The following is a 21,583-nucleotide window of genomic DNA, read 5'->3' as shown; positions in this document are numbered from 1 at the left end:
GACTAGTGCCACATCACCCAGCTTTCACAACTTAAATGGCACATCAGGGGAAACAGTCTCTGGAAGACACATCACGTGTGCGTGCAATTTCATTCTGCAAACCATGTATGTACAAAACAGTAATATGAAGATTGCAACAGTTTCATAATTGAGCATTTTTTCCTGTTTTGTCTACACTATTTATTTAAAATTTTAGCTATTTTCTTTTGAATACCTTAAAAGGAGGAATTCCAATTTTCTTTATCCTGTTTTCTCATGTCAAAACAGTAATAAGCAAAAAAAAAAAAAAAAAAAGCAAAAATAAAGTAATAAGCAACAGAAGCAGAGTTTCATTTCAGTTGATGTCTTTTTGCACAAAATACTAAGTAAATCAGGGCATGTATTTTTATCACTGATTACTGTAGTATTAATACTTTATTGTTAAGCATGTGACATTCCCATAAAATACAAGGGGAGAGGTAACCACTGTCATGGCTTATATAAACTACTATTCATCAGTGAAACATGTCTACATTATAACCAAAAAAATCTGGGTTGTCCAGGATTATCAACAGGCAATTGCTATGTTGGATAACTTTGTCAAGTTTCTATTCTTGAATGCTTGTCACTAGAGATATTTATGGTGCCAAAAAAGCATCCAGGAGGAGAACTATGCTCTAGAGGTATATTTTTTTCATTCTCCTTATTCTAGAAAGAAGGGAAGGCTTTTTGTTCAATTCCCTACAATTATACACCCACAGGCAAAAATTATGCAAGAAAGTATTAATTCCAAAAAGAGAGAATTTTAGAAATGTGTAGCAACTGAAACAAAATTTTATAGTGGAAATCGCAAGGTAACTTCAACTAGAGCCGTCATTAATGTGCTGGTTAGCATACCACATTAATAGAGAGACTCCAATTATCTCTCTTGAATTAATGTCTCTAAACCAGCTAGATATAACTCAAACGCATTTCTAATGAGCCATAAGCAAATCTCATTAGTCTGTGATACTGGCAGAGATAATGAGTATCCCAGATTCATGCAGTGTATTGCCTTGCACAAAGTGTTTTCTTTCAGGCCCCAGCATTAGAGATGTAAATCAGAAGTGTATGAACACACAGAGGCCTAATTTTGGATTTGCACTTTTCTTCTAACAAATATTAACAACCTTTCTGACTTGTCAATGTCATCATTTTAATGCAAACAGCACATTTACAGCAGAGGAGCCAATACAGTTAATGTAAACAAAATATATAAATAAAAAAAAAAAAAAAAAAGAAGCCAGACTTTGCAAAAGGACTTACTGAATACAGTTAAATAAAGTACGTTACTTTTCTGAAGTTATCTGGCTTTAAGTGCAAATAACAACAGGCCAGAGAACACAGGTGGTCTCTTAAAGGAAATTTTATGCATATTCTGCTGACTAAAATTGTGGCAGAAGAAAGAAAAAATGTTCTATCAGAATAGTGAAATTTTCCTCCCTCCTCCCCCAATTTAACTTCAAAAAAAGTCGTCTCTTGGCACTAAAAAAATCTGCTTGTAAGAATCTGAAAGCATAGGAAAGTCCCCTAGCCTTCACTTTCTTCTGGTCCTTGATATTGCTTATCCAGTATTATGGATTATAATGGACAGACTGAATAGCCGTGTCTCAGGTTGTCTGACTAAAGGTGAATCTCCACATATGCAAGTGCCTTTGTGAAGCTTCAAAGAGCAATGTCCGCTAGAGCAACGTGAGTAACCAAAGCATTGAAAAGGGGCTCACAGGATCCTCCATTCCCCAAGGCCACCAGAGAGAGTGGCCAGACCCCAAGCCCAGGCGTGAAACCTGCCAAGAGCTAATGAAAGGAACTGTCTCCCTGACATCACACAAGCTAAAGGGGTGATTGCCTGCAGGGGTAGGAGCCATGGGGTGCAGGGAGGGGGTGATCTGAGGGGACTGTATAGGAACTTCATTCATAAGAATGTGCGAAACACTACAGGGTACTCAGGGAAACGACTGAAGGTGGGAAAAAGGAGAGCTCAAGGTGGACTGGGGACAAACGAGCATGGGAAAACAGAGGGAAAAGGGGATAAAAGGGGTTGTCTGAGTGTGAAAAGTTCTCACTCAGCCCTGTGCTTGATCTCTGAAGTTTAAGCTATATTCTTCTGAAATCCTATTTCCAGTTACCCCTTTATGGATGTACTCTCTATTCTGAGTGTGTGTGTGTCATCACTAGTGAGTTTCCAGCCAGATCAGAGAAGATGAGCAGCATAAGAAATGTGAGGACCTGTAAAGAGAGTGAGTGGGATCCTGAGCCTCGGGCTTGTGGAGTCAGACCAGCTCTGGTGCCAGCCCCTGCGCAAGGCTGTCCAGAAGAGCTCCACATTGCCTGTGCATGTACCTCACTAATGGGCTTCCATCTGAGCAGCCACCGAGAACACGGGCCAGGCTATGTGTGCCATTCGTGTTCATGTGAGTGCCAGCAAAGCTGCTGCTTTTGGTATGTGGTGGTTGGTTTGGACTGGGGTGTGTGTGTGTGTCTGTGTGTGTGTGTGTCTGGGTGTCCCCACACTGAATACCAGAACTGTGAGGAAAAAAGTAGTTAAGGCCTGCATAGCTATTATAGGAGGAAAAGGGAAAAAAAGAAGGAAAAAAAAAAAAAAAAAGAAAGAGAAAGGAAAATGCAGACTAGAAACAGATTTTTGTGTTCTCAGTCTAATATAAATATTCTTACAGACTCCTTCCCCCACTCCCTGACCCCACCCCACCCATCCCATATTTATTTTTCTTGCCATCACCTGTCAAGAATAGCCTTGAATTTTATGCATTAAATCTTCATTGGGAACTTCATAGGCATTTTTACACCAGGAAGTTAATTTATATTATACCTACAAGAAAGTATTTTGAACACTCCGTAAATATAGAGACTAATTGTTTCCTTTACCAAAAAAAAATCTACAAAGAAATGCATCTGAAAAGGCCTCTGCAACAGACTAAAAAAACACTGGAGAAGCCCATGGAAAGATGTACCAGAGTAGAAACTGCCATGAAAATCAAGAGCACTGAAGGGTCTGGACAAAATACAGACCAGGACATTGCATTCAGAAAAGTGGAAAATGGAACAAACTTCAAACATGCCAAATTTGAAGTGCAGAAATAGGTGGCAAAGAAAAGATAACACGATCTTAAAAGCCACTCAGAGAAGCATAATTGAAGTTTTGTGATCACTTCTGTTCTAAGATATTCACTGCAATGTGTAGATAAGCAAATAAGAAGCCAACCTGATGCAGAGCACCAACAATCTTTCGTGCTTCTTGGTAGACTGTCTCAGCGCTCCAGTGGCTGTTGATGCTTTTGAGGGCTCTGGCCAGACGATTGTGCTCTCTCAGCCACAGCGTGTGCATAGCTGCCAGAGACGTGACCTCGCTGGATCGGCTGTCCCCAGCCATAAAGCATTCAATCCTTTCACCTTCGCTTGTGTTCAAGTCTTGTGCACAAGGTGATGGGATCTGGTCTGTAAAAGGCAGGTATTCCCGATGGTTATCGTAATATTTAATATTTACTCTAAGAAGGCCTTCTTTGCTTGTTAAATTCCTCAGTTTGTTTTCAACCGCAGGGGTACTGCCATAGACGGTAGAAGCATCAAGGAAAGAAGTCAAGCCATTGATTTGTTGTCTTGAATTTAGTGCTGTTAGATTTCCAAAAAGAATATCATGATCACCAGTGATGCACGCAGGAGATGAGCGGTAGAAGGGCAGGCAGTCCAACCCTGTAGATAATCTATCATTGGTGGTCACCTGCATTAAAAAAAATATGGGTATTTTCTGAAGTGAAGATAACAGTTGTGGATGTTGAATTAAGGCTTGTGTAAATATTTCCATCCTCTGTCTCCATTTTCAGTTGTTCATATCTCAACTACTGGAGCGACCTAACCTAAACCTGTAGAGATTGTTTTCCTTCAGATTTAAGCAAAGAGGTGATTCAACAATTGTTAAGCAAAACCAGAAATAAACCCCAAAACCTTTACTCTGTCATAAAAGCACGCTACAGATGTTAACTCTTTTTTCACAGACCTACACCTAAATTAGCCTGGCTTCACAATCAAAATTTATCGTGAAATGTATCACAGTGAAGGCATGAACATCTGGTCAAATTATGTTCTACTGGAAACCAAATTAAATGGCAGGTTACACGTATACATAAAAATGCAATGAAGAGTTTCAATGTCTGCAGCAGTATGCTGTAAAAACTTTGTTTCAATACTTAATTCTAATCCAGTTTCCTAACTAAAAAAAGGCATATTGTAATTATTCACTCTGCTTTCTGCCAGCCCCCCACAATACTTCCCCCAGATCACTGTACAGCAAGTGTCTTACAAGTATGAAGTTCTGACTATCTTTATAAAAAGCAAAGGCTTCTCACAACCTTTGCCAAATGAAAGACTTCCCAGTCCTTGATCAGTTTCACTTGCACACAGCTGAGAGACCAAGGTCAAATACTAACCCAGCATGTGTGTGCTAGTCAGCAAGGATATAGGCTGAACCAGCCTGGCGTTTGGTCAGCTATTCCAAACATAGGTAATGGGCATGAGAGAGGGAATCATGTGGGAATCATCAAATGAGATCCTGGGATTACAGGTAAGAGTATTAGGAGAGAATAAAGCCCAAACCAGACAGGTAGAACGTTTCTCACAGGAGAGCACTGAGAATAATTCCAGAATAACTTTGGATGTGGGGAGGGCAGCAGACTTGTTGAAGGAGGAAAAAAAGGAAGAGGAAGAAAGGTTTTATTTGCCTTTTAGGATATCCAAGGGAAAAGCTCAGACCATCAAGTCTATTTCAAAGAATGGAGTTCATCACTAAAACAAAAACTGTCTTCTTTAAAAATTATTAAAATCTCTCTGTGTTGTCTAATGCACATTTGGCTTTATGAACATTCTTTTTCTGAAAAGCACATTATTTCTGAATTTGAACAGTACTGCATTGTGCACCAACAATGAGACATAACAGTCTGTCAGTTCAATGAGTTTAAAAAAGATTGACCTCAACTAGAAATGTTATAACAATCATGGAGTATGAGTTTGAGGGAATATAAATCTAGGGTGTTCTTATCAATTGACCAACATGAAGTAGCTACAGATAACACTTACTAAAGCTGCTGAAATATCCCGGAAAAAAATAATCTTCAAACATCTCTCTAAGAGAAAATAAATGTTTTGTGTAGACACCTGAGCTAACTCTTCTTATTTGTGTTCTATCTGTTTGCCTTACATGTTTCAGAAGTCTGGCAGAAGACAGGGAACACTGCATATATTATACAAAATGATGAAATTTCTTCGTTCATCTATTAATATAGGATCAGTCTGTGAAGAAAGAATAGTCATTAAGTCGGGGTTGAAAGAAACAAGGCAACTTCGGAATGGAATTCAAGAGCATCCTAAAAAAAATCGTTACCTCATTTATTATACCAAGTAAAATATTCTTACTTCTGATACCTAATGACAATAGGGATGGATACCAATGAAGCGTTTAGGTTAAGAAAGGGTATAATTTGTTTTTCAAGTTTAGTTTGGTAAAGAAATTCTACCAATATTTCGTCACTGCCTAAGTTTTAGCAAGTCAGAGTAGGTTATTTTTGAAGGAAATATGTAATTTCTTTTTCTTTTTCTTTCTTTCACTGATTTCTGAAATCAGTAATTTCTCTGTCTGGTGTTTTCTCTTTAGTATTTGTCTCTATTATTAAGTGTTTTGCTATTCGTGTGGCTTCTTTTTCCCTTTAGCTGATAATGTAAGCAGGAAGCTCATCTCATGCTACAAATACCTGCACTTGACAGCCACAGCGCTGTATGTGTTTGAGTGCCTCCTGCTTCTAGTTATCAGGAAAACCTGGAATAATTCAGGTATCACTGGGGGAAAAAAAATAATATATATGAGACACCATTAGGTTGTTAAACAGCAAGGCTTACAACAAAACATATCAACAGTGAATGAAGTTCATACAGAATAATCTTTAGTTAACTGTCTCTGCAATTTCAATTCAAACCATTCTGTGCCCCTGTGGAGAAAAACAGCCATAATGAGCATTAAGGAACTGGTGGAACTGCATAATGCAGTCCTTTCCCTTTTCATGGGATAAGTAGTGTGCAGCCAGCAGCTGAATATGCAAATGAGAGGTTCCTTACACTATTCAAATGACATAAAAAATAATCTGAGAAGAAAAAAAAAGACTCTTTTCTGCTGAAAGGCGTACAGAATCATATTTTTTTTCCAAAACTAATGAATAATATTTATATGATTTTTTTCTCTGCCTTCCATAATTCTAGAGGGAAAAAACTCAGAACAAAACCCTGTCTGGCCACAGTAGTTTTCCCAGTATATCTGCACATTGATTTGAACTGTTATTATATATGCACAGTCAAACCTGTTTATGGTGAAATTCTTTTATGTGTAGGAAAATGAAAGGCACTGATTGTTTCAGTGTACCATGGTGTCTAAACTGCTACTTCAGCTAAAGAGAAATCTTTCTTATTGTGAAGCCCTTCTGTGGGAAATGACCTTGTAAAAGGATTTTTGCTGTAGACTTAAAAGAAAACGTAACTTACGGTCTACGAAAGTTTGCCAATATGGAGAACATGAATGCTTATTTGTGGACATGAATCTCAGAGGAGAGTCAATGACTCCATCTGACAGTGAGATGCGGCCTCTGAAGCACAGAAGAAAAAGGCAGGGGCTCACTTTTCTGGTTGTTGGGAGCACACTGACTGATCCATTTGTAGCTGAGACAGTAGCCTGTCATGTTACATGTCACCTTTTGCAAATCACCTCACTTTTCTCCAGCTCTGTTTCTTTGCCAACTTTTTTGTACCTGAACTAACCGTCTGAAAGCTTTTCAGGATTGTATCTTACTATGTGTATGCACCGTGCCTAATTATTGTCAGCAATGTAGTTAATACTGAATAAAGTCAGTAGTTCTATGAAAGTCTTTCTAATGCCTCATTATGTCTCATCTCTAACCTGAAATAATCATCTGAGGAATGACAGGTTATCTCTGCAACCCTGTTTCATGTGTCAGGTCGCTGTAAAAGAAGTATAAACTAAAGCTGGTGATTTTTAGTTGGGTCTTTTTTTCCACATTATTTGATTCTGAAAAGATACAGAAAAAGAACGTTCAGGCTCTACAGGCTTAACGTGAGAATCACTGGGTGAAATTCTATAGCCTTGATGATGAAAATGTCCAGAAAAGAAAATTGTAACAGTTTCTGCTAACCTATGAATCATTGACCTACACTTGTGATTAATATTAATGCGCTACTGCAGTTTTCAATCCTTCATTGAATTGCACTGACTCAGAACATTTTCCAGACAGCTTCTTTAATCTGCACAGCCAGAAGCTTCCTCTCCCTGGTGAAACCCCCAGAGAGGCCATGTGTCTGTAAGTGTAGCTGTCCTTTACCGTGGGTGGATTCTCCCTTGGGTGCCGCTGTTCTAGGAACACAGCAAGAGTGGAAACTGCAGCCTCTCTGTTTACCTTGTTGGATAATATGCTATTGATTTCACTGTCTTTGGAAACCAGCCACAGTTTCTTCATATACAAAATGAACATATAAAACTAACTGTGGCAGTTTTCCAAATATTTAATAGGTGAATAGCTTTAATTAAGATTTCAGGAAGAAGATCAGTTGTAGGGGGTAATAGCTTTTTGTCCCAGTGTTCAAGAAATAGTTCCTCTGGTCACACTAATAACTACAACTCCCCTCTTTTTTTTTTTTTTTTTTTTTTTTAAATATAGTGTCTATTCTTTGCCTTTGACAAAACCAGTCACAAAATACTAGATATATAATACAAACAAACAACCATCTTCATATCTGTCCCTCTAAGCTGTGAACAACAGAATAATAACAAAATGGAGCTGAAAAATTCATGGGACTGTGATCACATCATGAATCCACAAGCTGGGAAACTTACCTAATACTTACAGAGTTGTGTCTGAATATCTTTTTAAGTCCCCCAGCCTCGGCCATTCTGAGTATCAGGCACTAACTCCCAAAGGTGGCCATGGGTATGACTTGATCCCATTCCCCTGCTAGGCTACATTCAGTGCTAGATTTAGTACACGTACACATAACTTGCCTTCAAGAGCATTCCTTTGTGATGAATATTTTCACAGCTCCAGGGTGGGATTTTGAAATATGTCGCTTGTTTAGAGCACTGAAAGATGCACTTGTAGGTCTACGCCATGGTAATCTGTGCAGCTTCATTCTCTCTGCACTGTAATGCTGCCACCACATGAATAATAGTCTTGGAGTCCTTTTTTGAAGATCCCTTAAATTACCTCTATTTTAAGCAGACGGGATTTCCGGGCTTGAACTAGGAAGGGTTCAGTTAGACCTCTATGGTCTCTGTGATCCACATTTGATTCAAATTATGGGCAACAGTATGAGTCTCTTCTCAATTTAAAAATCTATTTAGTAATAAAAAATGTGGGGGTTTTGCACTTAAGATCAATACTAATTGTGCTGTCATAAACACAAAACATGAACTTTTGAAAACGTTTTGGTTTATATCTACAGCAAACTACTTTTTTAAAATGGGAGTCAATACATAGCTACATTGTCTCATATGGCAGAGACACACTCCACATCCTTCATCACATCATATGAAGCACTGCTGGTTAGGGACTGGACTTCCACCCTGATGTCTCCTTTGGGAGGTAAGGCTTTGAGAATGGGAACATTTCTACGGATATTCCTTAACAGCATAAACAGAATAAACAATTTCTTACCCCAGATGGAAATTTGAGGCACAGTAAACTAGGCATTTTTGTCAGAACTATGGAAGGCTCATTGTAACTGGGGTTGTTGTGGCTAAACCAAGTTAGTCAGTCGCCCAGTGTCCCGAAAGTATGATTCTTTATGAAATATGTGCTATTTCTGAGTACTCTCAAGCTATGCTTGCAAACTTTCAAAACCCCGTATCTCCAAATATGAGAGAGACTAGATTTACTTGCCTGTGGTAAAATTGCAGGCAGTCATTAATTTTGTTTAGTCTTCCCTGTGTTGCAGATTCTCTCATCAAATGGAAGATGAGCCATCTTTCAGCACAGGACCTGATACAGTCCCATTTACAGTCAGCCAAATATTTTCCTTTCTGTTTAATGGAACTGTGATGAGGCAAAATGCAAAAGGACGCTATGTCATAGATATCAAATATGGTTTGTAAAGGCGAAAAGAGTATTTCTACTCAGATGGAACTTACTCCCTACATTGGCTTCAGTGCATAGTGAAGCTGGTCAGTAATCAAGCTCCAACCTTAAGGAAAGTAATTTGGGTTGCTCTGCATAGAGATGGGGGCATCAGTCCAAGGGCAGTAATGGCCATGGGGCTCCCCTGAAGCATGAGATGGACAGACTGTGCTTTGAGAAACAAAAAATTGGTTTGACTTCGCTACTTAAGTTTTTGAGCAAAATAATGACTATACTTCTAAATTAATCAGACAAGAATACAGAATCCTATATTTATACCAATTTATGCTTCTTTCTGCCCTCTAACAAGCTTTGAATCTGTGTTTTGCACCTACTCAAAGCAAAGAGGTGATGCAAGTTTCAGCAAATCCCTGAAGATCATTTTATACATACATTGAAAAGATAGCTCTCTTCAAAAGTTTGCATTAGCTGCTGGAAATATCTTTGCTTTCACTGAGTAGAGTTAAGATCCTTTCACTTTATCTGACTGGCAGTTTAAAAACAGAATTATTTATGACTACTTCCCTATTTTCCCCAATGGACCTCAAAACCTTGAAGCATAAGAACAATAACAAGGGACACACACACACACACTAGTAAGGTTTCTCTGCAACTAAATTCTGAAAGGAAGAAAAATTTGGTATTTATACTAAGTACCTTAGCTGTAGTTTTGTTATCTTTACAAAATAATTTCAATATCTACAGGTTTCATGTAATAGTTGCATTAGTTTTCAATTTTTCTATCACTGTCTGCTCTGATATTTCTGGATTATCTGTCAATTTGCTTTATAATTATTTCAGTATAGGTGTATCACTGATGTGTTTTACTTTACTCACCTATTTAGAACCTCAAATTTCTCTTGAAGAAGTTAATTTAGAATCTTACCTTTATTGGAAAACATGGATTTTGTTTTTCACATGTCATCTGGCACTCCATTCCATTTAGGAAGGTTGTTTTGCTTGTGCTCTGTGGTGTAAATGCAATGTCATGGTCTATGTACTGTCCCCACACCGTAATAATATCAGAATACAGGTTGTCTTCAGTAACAGCCTCATTAGATGCATGAATAATTTTTCTTGTCACTTCACGAACCTGGGAAAAGAGCTAATTTACCTTCAGTGCCAAGTAGTATTTACTTATCACAAAATGATAGAACACTAAAAAGTAAGTGGAACAGCGATAAAGCTCCCCCCTCCCCAACACCAGTTGTACAGTACTTGTAATGGTTTGTCTAAAAAAAACAAACCCCAAAAACCCAATCTCTGACAGACTCTTATTTCTCTTCAGGAGCTGAGATACTGGTGCCACAAGCAGATTCAAAGATGTTTCAGCTGAGTTTTTCTATACATTTGCCAAATGAACAGTGTACCTTTGATCTGTTCCTTTCCAGAGCATTTTGAAAACCACACGTTTCTTTTAGACTGTCTAAAAGTTTTCTTTATATTTATGGTGTTTTATGCTCTTTTAACAGATGGATTCTGTTTGCTGTGCAACCTCAAATCACTGTGGATACACCGAGGCTCTGGGCTGCTCCATACATAAACAGAACAGCTTACGTGGCCCAGGAGACAAGATGAGTTGCAAACACATGGTAGCTGAAAACTGTGTCTCACTTTCTCAGGCAGGTAGAAGCCCAGACATATTTCTGAGGCACTTTGGTGAAAGCTGCATAGAGATACAGATGCTCTGATGGGGAACACATGGAGATATCTATGCTACATGTCCGGCCTATACTAATAACCAAGCAAAATCATCAAACTCAGCAGTCAGTGATTATTAGGTTATTGTTATTATTCAGATTCCTCGCTCATGCTGCAAAATATTCCCTCACATACAGCAGCTGCCTTAGAAGTCAAGCAATTGAAAGGGCAGCACATTAAATAAAGTCACAGTCTGTAATAAATATAAGGGCTATATAATGAATGTATAAGGGAAATGCAGTTAAACAGAACTGGTAAGGACAAGAGGCAACACAGGACTTTTTAGGAGCAACGGGCTTTATATTGAAATAGTCAAGACCACAGATACATAGAGTTCATCATGAATCCAAGCCTTGCTATAATATTTTAATAGCTTTGGTGACCATAAAGCACAAAATTTTTCTTGCAGTTGGCAAGATTTTCTTATCACTGTTAACTTGCACACCTACACTGTGTTTTAATATTACTTTATAGTAACCCTCACACTTATCTCTCACCTTCACAGTATTTGCATGCTGGTTTTTAAAGGAAATAGTTGGAAAACGAAAAGTATAAAAAAAAAGATAATTATGTAAATGAGGAAAAACATCTATGGAACTAGTTTTATCCTATCTTACTTCAAAATAAAGCAGAGGACCTTTCTGATGGTTAGATATGACCAGCTTTGGTGCAGTTACGGAGTTTTGTTTTATGTTTTGTTTGTGTTTTACTTCACAAGCATGTACTCTAATAAATCCAGAAAAAGGCATTTTGTACCATCTACTGGAAATTTACCTGTGTAAATGTCAGGTTTTCATCTTTAAGCACTAAATTTTGCAGCTTACTAAGATGAGTTGCAGGTGACATTAACACAAAATTCTCTTCCTCATCCTTAATCAAACATACAGTGGTTAAAATAACAAGACTTTGAGTCCATTAAAAGTCAGGTTTCAAAGCAATGATGACAAACCAGAAATAGTAAATCCAGCCCAAATCATTGCACACTGCACTAGGGAATTTTTCACCCAGTCCCCTATGCAAATATTTTTTCTTCAAACTTCCCTCTATAGCAGCTCTGCTATTTTTTAACTATATGAGCTGCTAAAATCCATAAATATGGCAATGCTTTCTTAGCTGAGTAACCTGGGCTAGCTAAAAAATGAAGTTATGATTTGACAGTAATACTTGTTCTGTTAAGGTATGCTAACCTAGGAGAAATGGTATATGTGCGTACACACATACGCATGCTAGCATGACCATGTGCTTTATATTTATTTAGTTAACACCCAACCCTGTTTTACCCCTTCTCCTTCCCTGAACAAAGGCACCATTATTGAAACAAAGAATCATAAAACCACTGGAAAGTCTAGGCTGGAAGGAAACTCTGGAGACCACACGATGCAGCTTTCTATTGAGAGCAGGGGTCAGGTTATTCAGAGCCCATCAAGTCAGCTCTTGGGTATTTCCCATGAAGAATATTCCAGCAGTTGTCTAGGCAGCCTATTCCAACATGTAATTGCTCTCACAACAAATTCTTTTTCCTTGTATCAAACCAAAATTTCCCCTGGAGCAACTTATGACCGTTGCCTCTTGCCATGTCAGCATGCATCATTGTGAAGACCTCTCTCTTCTCTCTAACAGCCTTTTCGGCATGAGGGGGCTTGATTAGATTCACCCTGCGCCACGCTTCCTTAGGCGGAGCAGTCACCACCAGCAGTCTGCTGAGTGCCCTGCATCTGGAACAAGCCAGGACAGGCACACAGCTGGCTTATGCCCTGCCTGCACTCCACCATGGTCCCTTTTGGCAAAGCTGCCCCCCAGGGTGGTCAGTGTCCCCCTGCACTGCTCCATAGGCTTACCCCAGCCCAGGTGCAGGGCACCTCTCACTATCTGGCTGGCTTAACTTGTGCTTTAAGAAAGTTAGTAGCTTCTTAACTGAGCTCAAGAGATTGCTATTTACTGATGCAAATGGAAGTCTGTGGTGGCAGGTACGGTTATAGCCAAATGTAAATGTTTCAAGAGATCTCGCAGCACACTTCTAACCAAGGGTAGCTGGACTCCATTGTATCTGATGCTGGGATCCCATCCTCGAGGCTGGCTGAATCCATCTTCATAGGCTGCTGGAAGCCACCTAGCCAAGGCAGTGTTGGATGCTCCCCATCTAGGATGTTCCCTGGGAAAAGAAAAAAAAAAAGAAAAACCAAAAGAACAATAACAGCAAACCCCCAAAATTCTTGCACCTTAGAATATCTTATAAATATATTTTTTATATATTTTATAATATACTTACAATACCTTTATCTTCTGAAAAATAATCTAAACATAAAATAATACAAAATAATCATCAGTCACAGAGAAATATGCCACTGCAATAAAACATTCATGTAACAGTCCTTGAAAAGGCATCCAATACTGGTTTTCATGTATGCCAACATCAGTTTGACTTGAAAGGAAAATAAAGAAGGACTAAATTACTAATGAAATGTTACTATCTTAATTACGTGTATAATGTAAGTTGGTTACCTTTTGACATCTTTGAAATACTTTCCCCGACAGTGTTTTCCTGATAGTGACCTCATTCCCCATAAGGTCAGGCATACACTTAACTGCCTTTGCTGGCATCTTTTAAAAGATGTTTGCTTAGAGCAATAGCTAGAAAATCAAGATTTAAGAAAACAGAAAGAAGTCCTAGAATAAAGGTGAAGAAAGCTTAAAAGGGAAATGGATACTACTCCTACAGAAGTAATCATTTAGCAAGATCCAAAGAGAAAGGACTGAGGGAAGGGGAATGATGGCCGTGTTGCTGAATTCAGCTCCCTCTGGTTACATCTATACTATTTACTTGGGTGCAGCTTTGGGAGGGCCTGTGCACAAGCTCAAGCACTGGTATGCACTGAACTATGCTTTTAAGTTGCAAACACTAACTGCAGTGTGTTTTTGGCTCACACTGACTTGCATTTCTCTGAACACCTGGCTGGGCACACCTTGGGATTAGCGCGTGCCAGTTTGTCATCCTGAAGCCAGCCTGCCTGAAAGATGGAAAGGCAGTGAAAAGGTTTAGATAAAAGTCTAAGATGTGGCAAGAATCAAGTCATACTTCTTTTGAGGGCCAGTAAATGATTCCTGGTGATTTTTATTTATTAGTATAGTTGGTGAGTCTTGGGCTTGACCCAATTAATTTTCCTTTTGCCATGAACATTTCTAGTGCATTTTTCGTAAGAGGATATTTTAGTTCTTCTTGTTTGGTCGGTTGGTTGTTTTTTTAACACGGCCTGTTCAACATATTTCATAATTGTTAAATATATACATTTTTGCAATGTACCCATTAACCATAATTGTAAAGTAAGCCAAAAAGAACAAGAAATATTCCCAGACAGTTAATAGAACTACATGGCGTTAAAACATACATTTATATGTCTATTGGGACGCTAAAGAGGGAACAATTATTTTATTAATACTTCATTGATCTCCAGCACACTGAAGTGGCTCAATTTGCCAAGCTATACGGTACAGTAATATACTTAATTATTCACAATAATTCACACTTGAAGGTTGAAGTATGCTTTAATAAAGCATTCAAATTAGTTACAGTTGATTTGCCTTTATTGAAATTGCATAAAATACTGCACATAGTGTAGTGCTATTTCACTCAATTAAAAATAATGAAATGTTAATTTAACTGCTTAACTAGTGATTTTTCTCCTGATTGCTTTTATATTTTAGCAGATTACTGGAATGCTACTTTAGTAAAACCCTTCTCCCATGTCCTTTTATTATTACATTAAGCATGTTAATGTCTTGGAATCTTGCTTGAGTTGAAAAGATTTTTATCCAGGGCAGCTGAAATAATGAGATTTTGGTACCATACAGTTTTATCGAGTAGTCAAATCTGATTACTATACATTCTGTTTAAGGGAAGTGGGACTTGTCATTCACTTGTGGAATACTGGAATTGCACGGTTTGGATTTTGTTTTGGCTCCCTTAGAAGGAATGTGGAGTTTTAAGATGCAGTTCACTCTGCAGATTTATGGCTTTTGGTTGTTACTTGAATGTCCTGCCTAAGTTTTGAGTAGAAAGAATGAATGCCATATGGCAATTTAATAATTGGATTTTGTCATGTTTTACATGGCTCTGAGTTACCATGGACATAACTTCAGGCAAACATGGAAAACTTCTGTGAAAAATGAGCCTGCCACTGAACTGAACACTTAGCTTGTATTGAAGCGAAGCAGCTATCTTAAAAGAAACACCTCAATTCCTCCTAATAAGTCATATAGTCTTATATGGATTCAGTCAGGACTGCTCATTCTTTCCACTAGGTGAGCCATATTCATATCTCTAACTCTGACAGTATTAGAGCTTCAGACTAAGCATTAGGTCCTTATCTGATGGAACAGTTAATGACACAGCAATGAAATAGAAATGCTGCAGATAAAATTCCTCCTAGCTTCCAAATATTAGGCATACAACATGTAATCTAGTCATCTAAGCATCCGTCCATCAAGCAAGAGACAGACAAGTCCTGAGTGCCATCCTGTTATCTCATCCTATCTCTCACTATTGGGAACAGCCAAATTTGCAGCCTTGCAGTAGAGATGTAACTACTTTGGAGAGCTAAAATTAGGTGGGATTAATTGCACTGTGAGATGCCATTCCTTTAGTACCTGTAATTCCTTCACCTTTGAATCCTTTTCACGCACTAGGCACTAAGAACTACACAGATCAATGCTAGTTAGTTGGGGAAAAAAAAAAAAAAAAAAAAAAAAGGAGGGCGGACTAGCTATTTGGATATGCTTTGTCTCCCTTATTCTTAATTTTTGACTCATGTTGTACATTTATTTTGCTTATTACCCACACCTATGCCTTCAGGCAGAAAGAAAAGTAAATATCTGTTGATATCTGTTACTAGTAAATATGGATAATGACACTGCTGGGAATGTTTGATGTTATGTTGATATTGTCAATAGAAGGCCATGTTTGTACTATTCTGCTCTGCCTTTATTCTAGGGAGTTCACACTCAAACAAGTAACCTGCTCTGGAATAAATACTTTGTAATCTATCTGATATTTCCCAAGTACGTGAACTGATGAAGTAAACCATATGTAAAGAAATTCCATGTACACTTTTAAATAGATTTAAATAGATTTTTGTTGTAGGTAGGTAAACAATTAACTCCACTGTGAAATTTGTTTAAATTTCACCTGTGAAATGCAGCATCTACTGATCTACAGCACAGCTGCACATTCCAACTGGGTGACTAAAATTGCAAATACAACACAGATCCTGATATATTTTCTGCCTGGAAGTGGCAGCTGTAAAGCAACGAAAAGTATAGACCTGGTACTTTGTTTAACATTTGAAGTCTTTGAAGCTGACTTATATTACAGAATATGCTGTTTACATTATAGTACAATGGGCTTTTAAAGCCGATATATTTCAGTAAAACTTGAGGTATTTCACGGGTCTTACAGAGTTTTATACTAATTTAAGATCTGATTTGCTAGTTTCAAAGTCTTTGTGTTTTTGTTTTTTTGGTGTGTGGTTGGTAGGGTTTTTTTGGTTGTTATTGCCTTGCACCTTTTAGAGATGTTTAGAGCAAAAAGTCTAAAATACCACCAAATACAAGTAATGAGTTTAAACACTGATTTGGTGCAAGCATAAAACTATACAAAGTAGAACATAGTGATTACAGATTAATCAGACTCAATAGATTGTACTTACTCTACCCAGGTTTAGAAACCAGACTGAAATGCCTATACACATCCTAGTATTACCAAAGTCACTGAAGAGAAAAAGTTGTTTTACCTTACCCACAGCAGGGTATGTTTCCCTCCGTCTCTGGAGAGAAAGACTACAGCAGCCACGCCTGCAAATTAAGAGCTTTAGCCATGTGCCTATGTTCAGCTGCGTGTACCTTGGCCAATGCATTCAAGCCCTGATGGAGTTGTCAGTGCAAATATTATACTAGCTGTTAGTTCAGATTCCAAGCAACTCTGCAAGTGCCTGCAGGAAATTATGGATACCCACACAGTTAGATTTATAACATCAATGCATATCAGGTTGTGTCCTTTCAACAAAGAGACTATCAGGCACACTCTTTGCAAATTACTTGTGATGTAGCAAAACAGATTAATCTCATAAAACCAGACTGATTGAATAATAAAACTGCAGATTTTTACTGCTGTTCATTCACCATGTTGCAGAATGCCTTAACCTATGCAATGCTAATGGCCTTCCATTTACAGCTCTGTAGCCCCTCACTTGTAATATTACAGTCTGCCTTTCAGTTTGTGACCTTATGCCTATGTATCCAAAGGCTGCCCAGTATAAATATCATTTACCCTTGTACTCAAAGCAACTCTCATTCTCAGTTTTACACGCTCATTGCATTGAAGGAGTCTGAAAATACAGTCACATCTGTTATGTTGGGTTTTGCAGGAAACAATTGCTGCATGTATTAGGTAACAAGCAGGTAACAGTAGTAAATAACAGTCATTCAGATAGCCAATAAGCATATATTTATATAAATAAATATGTAAAAATAAATATATCACCCATAATTTTTAGATGCATGTTTGCTAAATGTTAAGGTTGTGGGAAAACACAAAAAATGAGAATTTACTTGATTTTGCTACTGCTTCTCGTGAAGTAACTATATTTTCCTGCTCAATATCATTTTATCCAATTCTGTCAAAAATTAATGTTGGGTTAGAATTTAGTCTTTTTAATTTATATAGAAAATAGCATCTACTGAATCAGTCCTCTCTAAATTTAAAGTTCTTTACATAATCTGAGAAGCCTTCATAGGGAGGGCATGTCTGCAAAAATTAGTGTACCAAAGCTTAGATGAAGAGATTCTTCCCATGGGAGCTTTCAGAGGCACCTCATTTAGACACAGGTTGATGACAAATTTAGCTGATTGAGGATACCCTCTGCCCCCAGTTTTTCTAAGAAGAAGTATACAGAGCTTCTTGATTTTAAGAATAAGAAAGAAGGATTTTTAAGAGAACAATTCTAATCATACATACCTGTTATTGCAGGCACCAGTGATGAGTCGATATTTATTAGCTAAGCAATTGTTTGGGCATTTTGGTGGCAACATGTAAGGTAGACATCCAGAAATATTAGCAATCATAGCGAGCCTATCAGCTGATAAGAGATCTGAAAGGAAGAACCCAAACAAGTAATTTGCTTTACTGCTATACAGGAGAAAAGACTTTATTGTCAGCTACGACTACAGCATCTCCTCTCTTCCTGGGAAAGAGTGCTTAGTGAGAAGTGCTGCAGGAGGCAGTCTTAGGGACTTAGAGGAGATAGAGGGTTAAAGGGAACAGCTCATTTTATTATCTGATATGTAGAGAATGAGAAGGAAGTAGTCCAGCCATAGCTGAGAACTGAAGTCGACCTGCTCCTTTTTCTCCTTCTTTAACTTGCTCTCTGCTGCCTTCTTTGCCTGCATTGTAGTCACATTTCTTGGCCAGTCCCTGTGCTTACAACAAAGCTGTAAAAAATACCATTCAAGAATGGAATTACATAGCAAGGAGGAAAAGTGTGGGACTGGAAAGATGCAGAAATTTAAAGACACTACATCGGACTATATGATTAAGTATGGAATGGAGGAGGCTCAGAATTATGAGCTGGAATTTGGAAGCTAGGTAAAATCAGGGAGCTGTACACAAGTAGAACATGATATTAATATCTTTGTAATGTGATCCCAGATGGGTGTCCCAGTGAGCATTCTGCTGATGAGGGACAAACTCACATTCTTGTCTAAGCTCCAGAAAGCTGGCACCCTCTCTTACCCACACATGTATGTAAGCACATGTATGGCCAGTTGAAGGTAGAAGTAGCAATACCCTTCCCGAACTCAGAGAAGTCTTGCCATTCAAACTGAGTGTAACCATCACATACTGAAACAAAATGGTAAAGGCAGCATCTAGCTCTTGCCTTTGTCTCCCCACTGGGTAGTGCAGGCCATGCAGTCCCACCATCTATCACTTCTGCCCATCCAACTCCGAACTAAGCTGCATTATTCCATTAAGCAAGTCAAAAAAAGTAAGCCAGAAAAACAAACCAAAAAAGGCACAAGAGCCAAATCATCTCAAAAAACCCAAAATGTTCTGCTGAGCTGCTAGAACCTGTGCAAGGTAGGAGTGAGACCAGAGAAAAAATGGGCTGTTAGAGTGGTATGTAACCTCGTCATTATATACTAGCTACTCATACCAAACCTGTGGATATGGCTGTATTTTCATGTTACTTCAGGTTCAAAGATATCCTCAGAGATCAGTTCCCTAGTTTCTGTGCTGCCTAGCTATTAATTGAGTCGTAGAATCATAGAATTATTTAGGTTGGAAAAGTCCTTTGAGATCATCAAGTCCAACCATTAATGTAGCACTGCCAAGTCCATCCATAAACCATGTCCCTAAGCAGAATATCTACACATTTTTTAAATACCTCCATGGATAGTGATTCCACCACCCCCTTGGGCAGTCTCTTCCAATGCTTGACCACCCTTTCTGTGAAGATGTTTTTCCTAATATCCAATCTAAACATACCCTGGTGCGACTTGAGGCCGTTTACTCTTGTCCTGTCACTTGTTACCTTGGATAAGAGACCGATCCCCACCTGCCTACAGTGTCCTGTCAGGTAGTTGTAGAGAGCAATAATGCCCCCTGCCCCCCCCCCCCCCCGCCTTGAATCTCCTCCTCTCCAGGCTAAACAACCCCATTCCCTCAGCCGCTCCTCATCAGACTTGTACTCCAGACCCTTCACCAGCCCTGTTGCCCTTCTCTGGACACGCTCCAGCACCTCCAAGTCCCCCTTGCAGTGAGGGGCCCAAAGCTGAACACAGGATTGGAGGTGCGGCCTCACTGGTGCTGAGCACAGGGGGACAGTCACTTCCCTAGTCCTGCTGGCCACACTGTGTCTGATATGAGCCAGGATGCTGTTGGCCATCTTGGCCACCTGGGCACACTGCTGGCTCATGTTCAGCCAATTGTCAACCAGCACCGTCAGGCCCTTTCCCACCAGGCACATTCCAGCTGCTCTTCCCCAAGCCTGTAATGTTGCCTGGGGTTGCTGTGACTCAGGTGCAGGACCTGGCACTTCTCCTGGTTGAACTTCATACAACTGGCCTCGGCCCATTGGTCCAGCCTGTCCAGATCCCTTAGTAGAGCCTTCCTGCCATCAAGCAGATTAATGCTCCACCCCAGCTCAGTATCATCTGCAGACTTACTGAGGGTGCTTTCTATCCCCTCATCTAGAGTGTTGATAAAAATTTTAAGGAGCACTGGCCCCAATACTGAGCCCTGGGGAACACCACGTGTGACCAGCCACCAGCTGGATGTAACTCCATTCACCACCACTCTTTGGGCTCAGCCATCCAGCCAGCTTTTAACCTGGCATAGAGCACACCCGTCCAAGCCATGAGCAGCCAGTTTCTGCAGAAGAATGCTGGGGGAGATGGTATCAAAGGCTTTTCTAAGGTCCAGGTAAACAACAGCCACAGCCTTTCTCTCATCCACTAGGTGGGTCATCTTGCCGTAGAAGGAGATCAGTTTTGTCAAGCAGGACCTGCTTTTCATAAACCCATGCTGGCTGGGACTGATCCCCTGGTTGTCCTGCATGTGCCATGTGATGGCAGTCAGGATGATCTGCTCCATAACCTTTCCTGGCACTGAGGTCAGGCTGACAGGTCTGTAGTTTCCTGGATCCTCCTTCCTGCCCTTCTTGTAGATGGGGTCACATTGGTTAACCTCCAGTCTTCAGGGACTTTCCCAGTTTATCAGATCTGTTGATAAATGATGGAGAGTGTCTTGGCGAGCTCCTCCACCAGCTCCCTCAGTACCCTTCGGTGGATCCCATCTGGCCCCATAGACTTGTGTGTGTCCAAGTGGAGCAGCAGGTCACTGATCGTTTCCTCCTGGACTGTGGGGACTGCATTCTGCTCCTCCTCATCCCCGTCTTCCAGCTCAGGGGGCTGAGTACCCAGAGGGAAGCTGGTCTTGCTACCAAAGACTGAAGCAAAGAAAGCATTGGGTACCTCAGCCTTTTCCTCATCCCTTGTGGCAATGTTCCCAGCCACATCCAATAAAGGATGCAGATTACCCTTGGCCCTCCTTTAGTTTCTAATGCATTTTAAAAAATATTTTTTTAATATATTTTTACAGCAGTGGCCAGCCTGACTTCTAGCTGGGCTTTCATCTCTCTAATCTTTGCCCTGCATAACCTCATGACATCCTTATAGCCATCCAGAGCTGCCTTCCCCTTCTTCCAAAGCTGGTAAACTGTCCTTTTTCCCCTGAGCTCCAGCCAAAGCTCTCTGTTCAGCCAGTTTGGTCTACTTCCCCATCAGCTCATCTTTTGGCACGTGGGGACAGCCTGCTCCCGCGCCTTTAAGATTTTCTTCCTATGCCAGGCCTGCGTGGACCCCTTGGCTCTTCAGAACTATAGCCCAAGAGACTCTGTCACCCAGGGTCTTACTGACACACGTTTCCCTTAAAGTCAAATTAGTTCTTTAATTCACATAAAATTCTTTGTCATGCCACATAGGCTGTATAACATCTATTCACCTTCTGTTAATGTTGTTTCAGTTTTGAAAATTAACAAGAGTTTTGTGCACTTTTTTATGCTTTAGAAATTTGATTTATTTGGAAACTACTCCACCTGAAAAATAATTGTATCTCTGTGTGTGAGTGTTTA

At 39.5% G+C, this 21,583-nt stretch overlaps 1 protein-coding gene across 3 annotated transcripts in view; it reads right to left on the bottom strand.

Annotated features, from left to right (window-relative positions):
- Positions 1 to 21,583, bottom strand: part of TPO (thyroid peroxidase) — a 59,087-nt gene that overhangs the window by 27,826 nt on the left and 9,678 nt on the right. For 2 of the 3 annotated variants that reach the window (XM_080387796.1, XM_080387798.1), the window contains 5 exons: positions 17,911 to 18,043; positions 13,404 to 13,532; positions 12,924 to 13,053; positions 10,087 to 10,293; positions 3,242 to 3,757 (listed from right to left, as the gene is read on the bottom strand). In XM_080387796.1, coding sequence (XP_080243922.1) covers positions 3,242 to 3,757; positions 10,087 to 10,293; positions 12,924 to 13,053; positions 13,404 to 13,532; positions 17,911 to 18,043 — 1,115 coding nt within the window. The remainder of the gene's footprint in view (positions 1 to 3,241; positions 3,758 to 10,086; positions 10,294 to 12,923; positions 13,054 to 13,403; positions 13,533 to 17,910; positions 18,044 to 21,583) is intronic. The other variant, XM_080387797.1, reaches the window with a different exon arrangement.

Source organism: Falco punctatus (genome assembly GCF_963210335.1).
Source record: "Falco punctatus genome assembly, chromosome: 5".
Taxonomy (NCBI): Eukaryota; Metazoa; Chordata; class Aves; order Falconiformes; family Falconidae; genus Falco; species Falco punctatus.
This window is presented reverse-complemented; position numbering and strand designations above follow the sequence as displayed.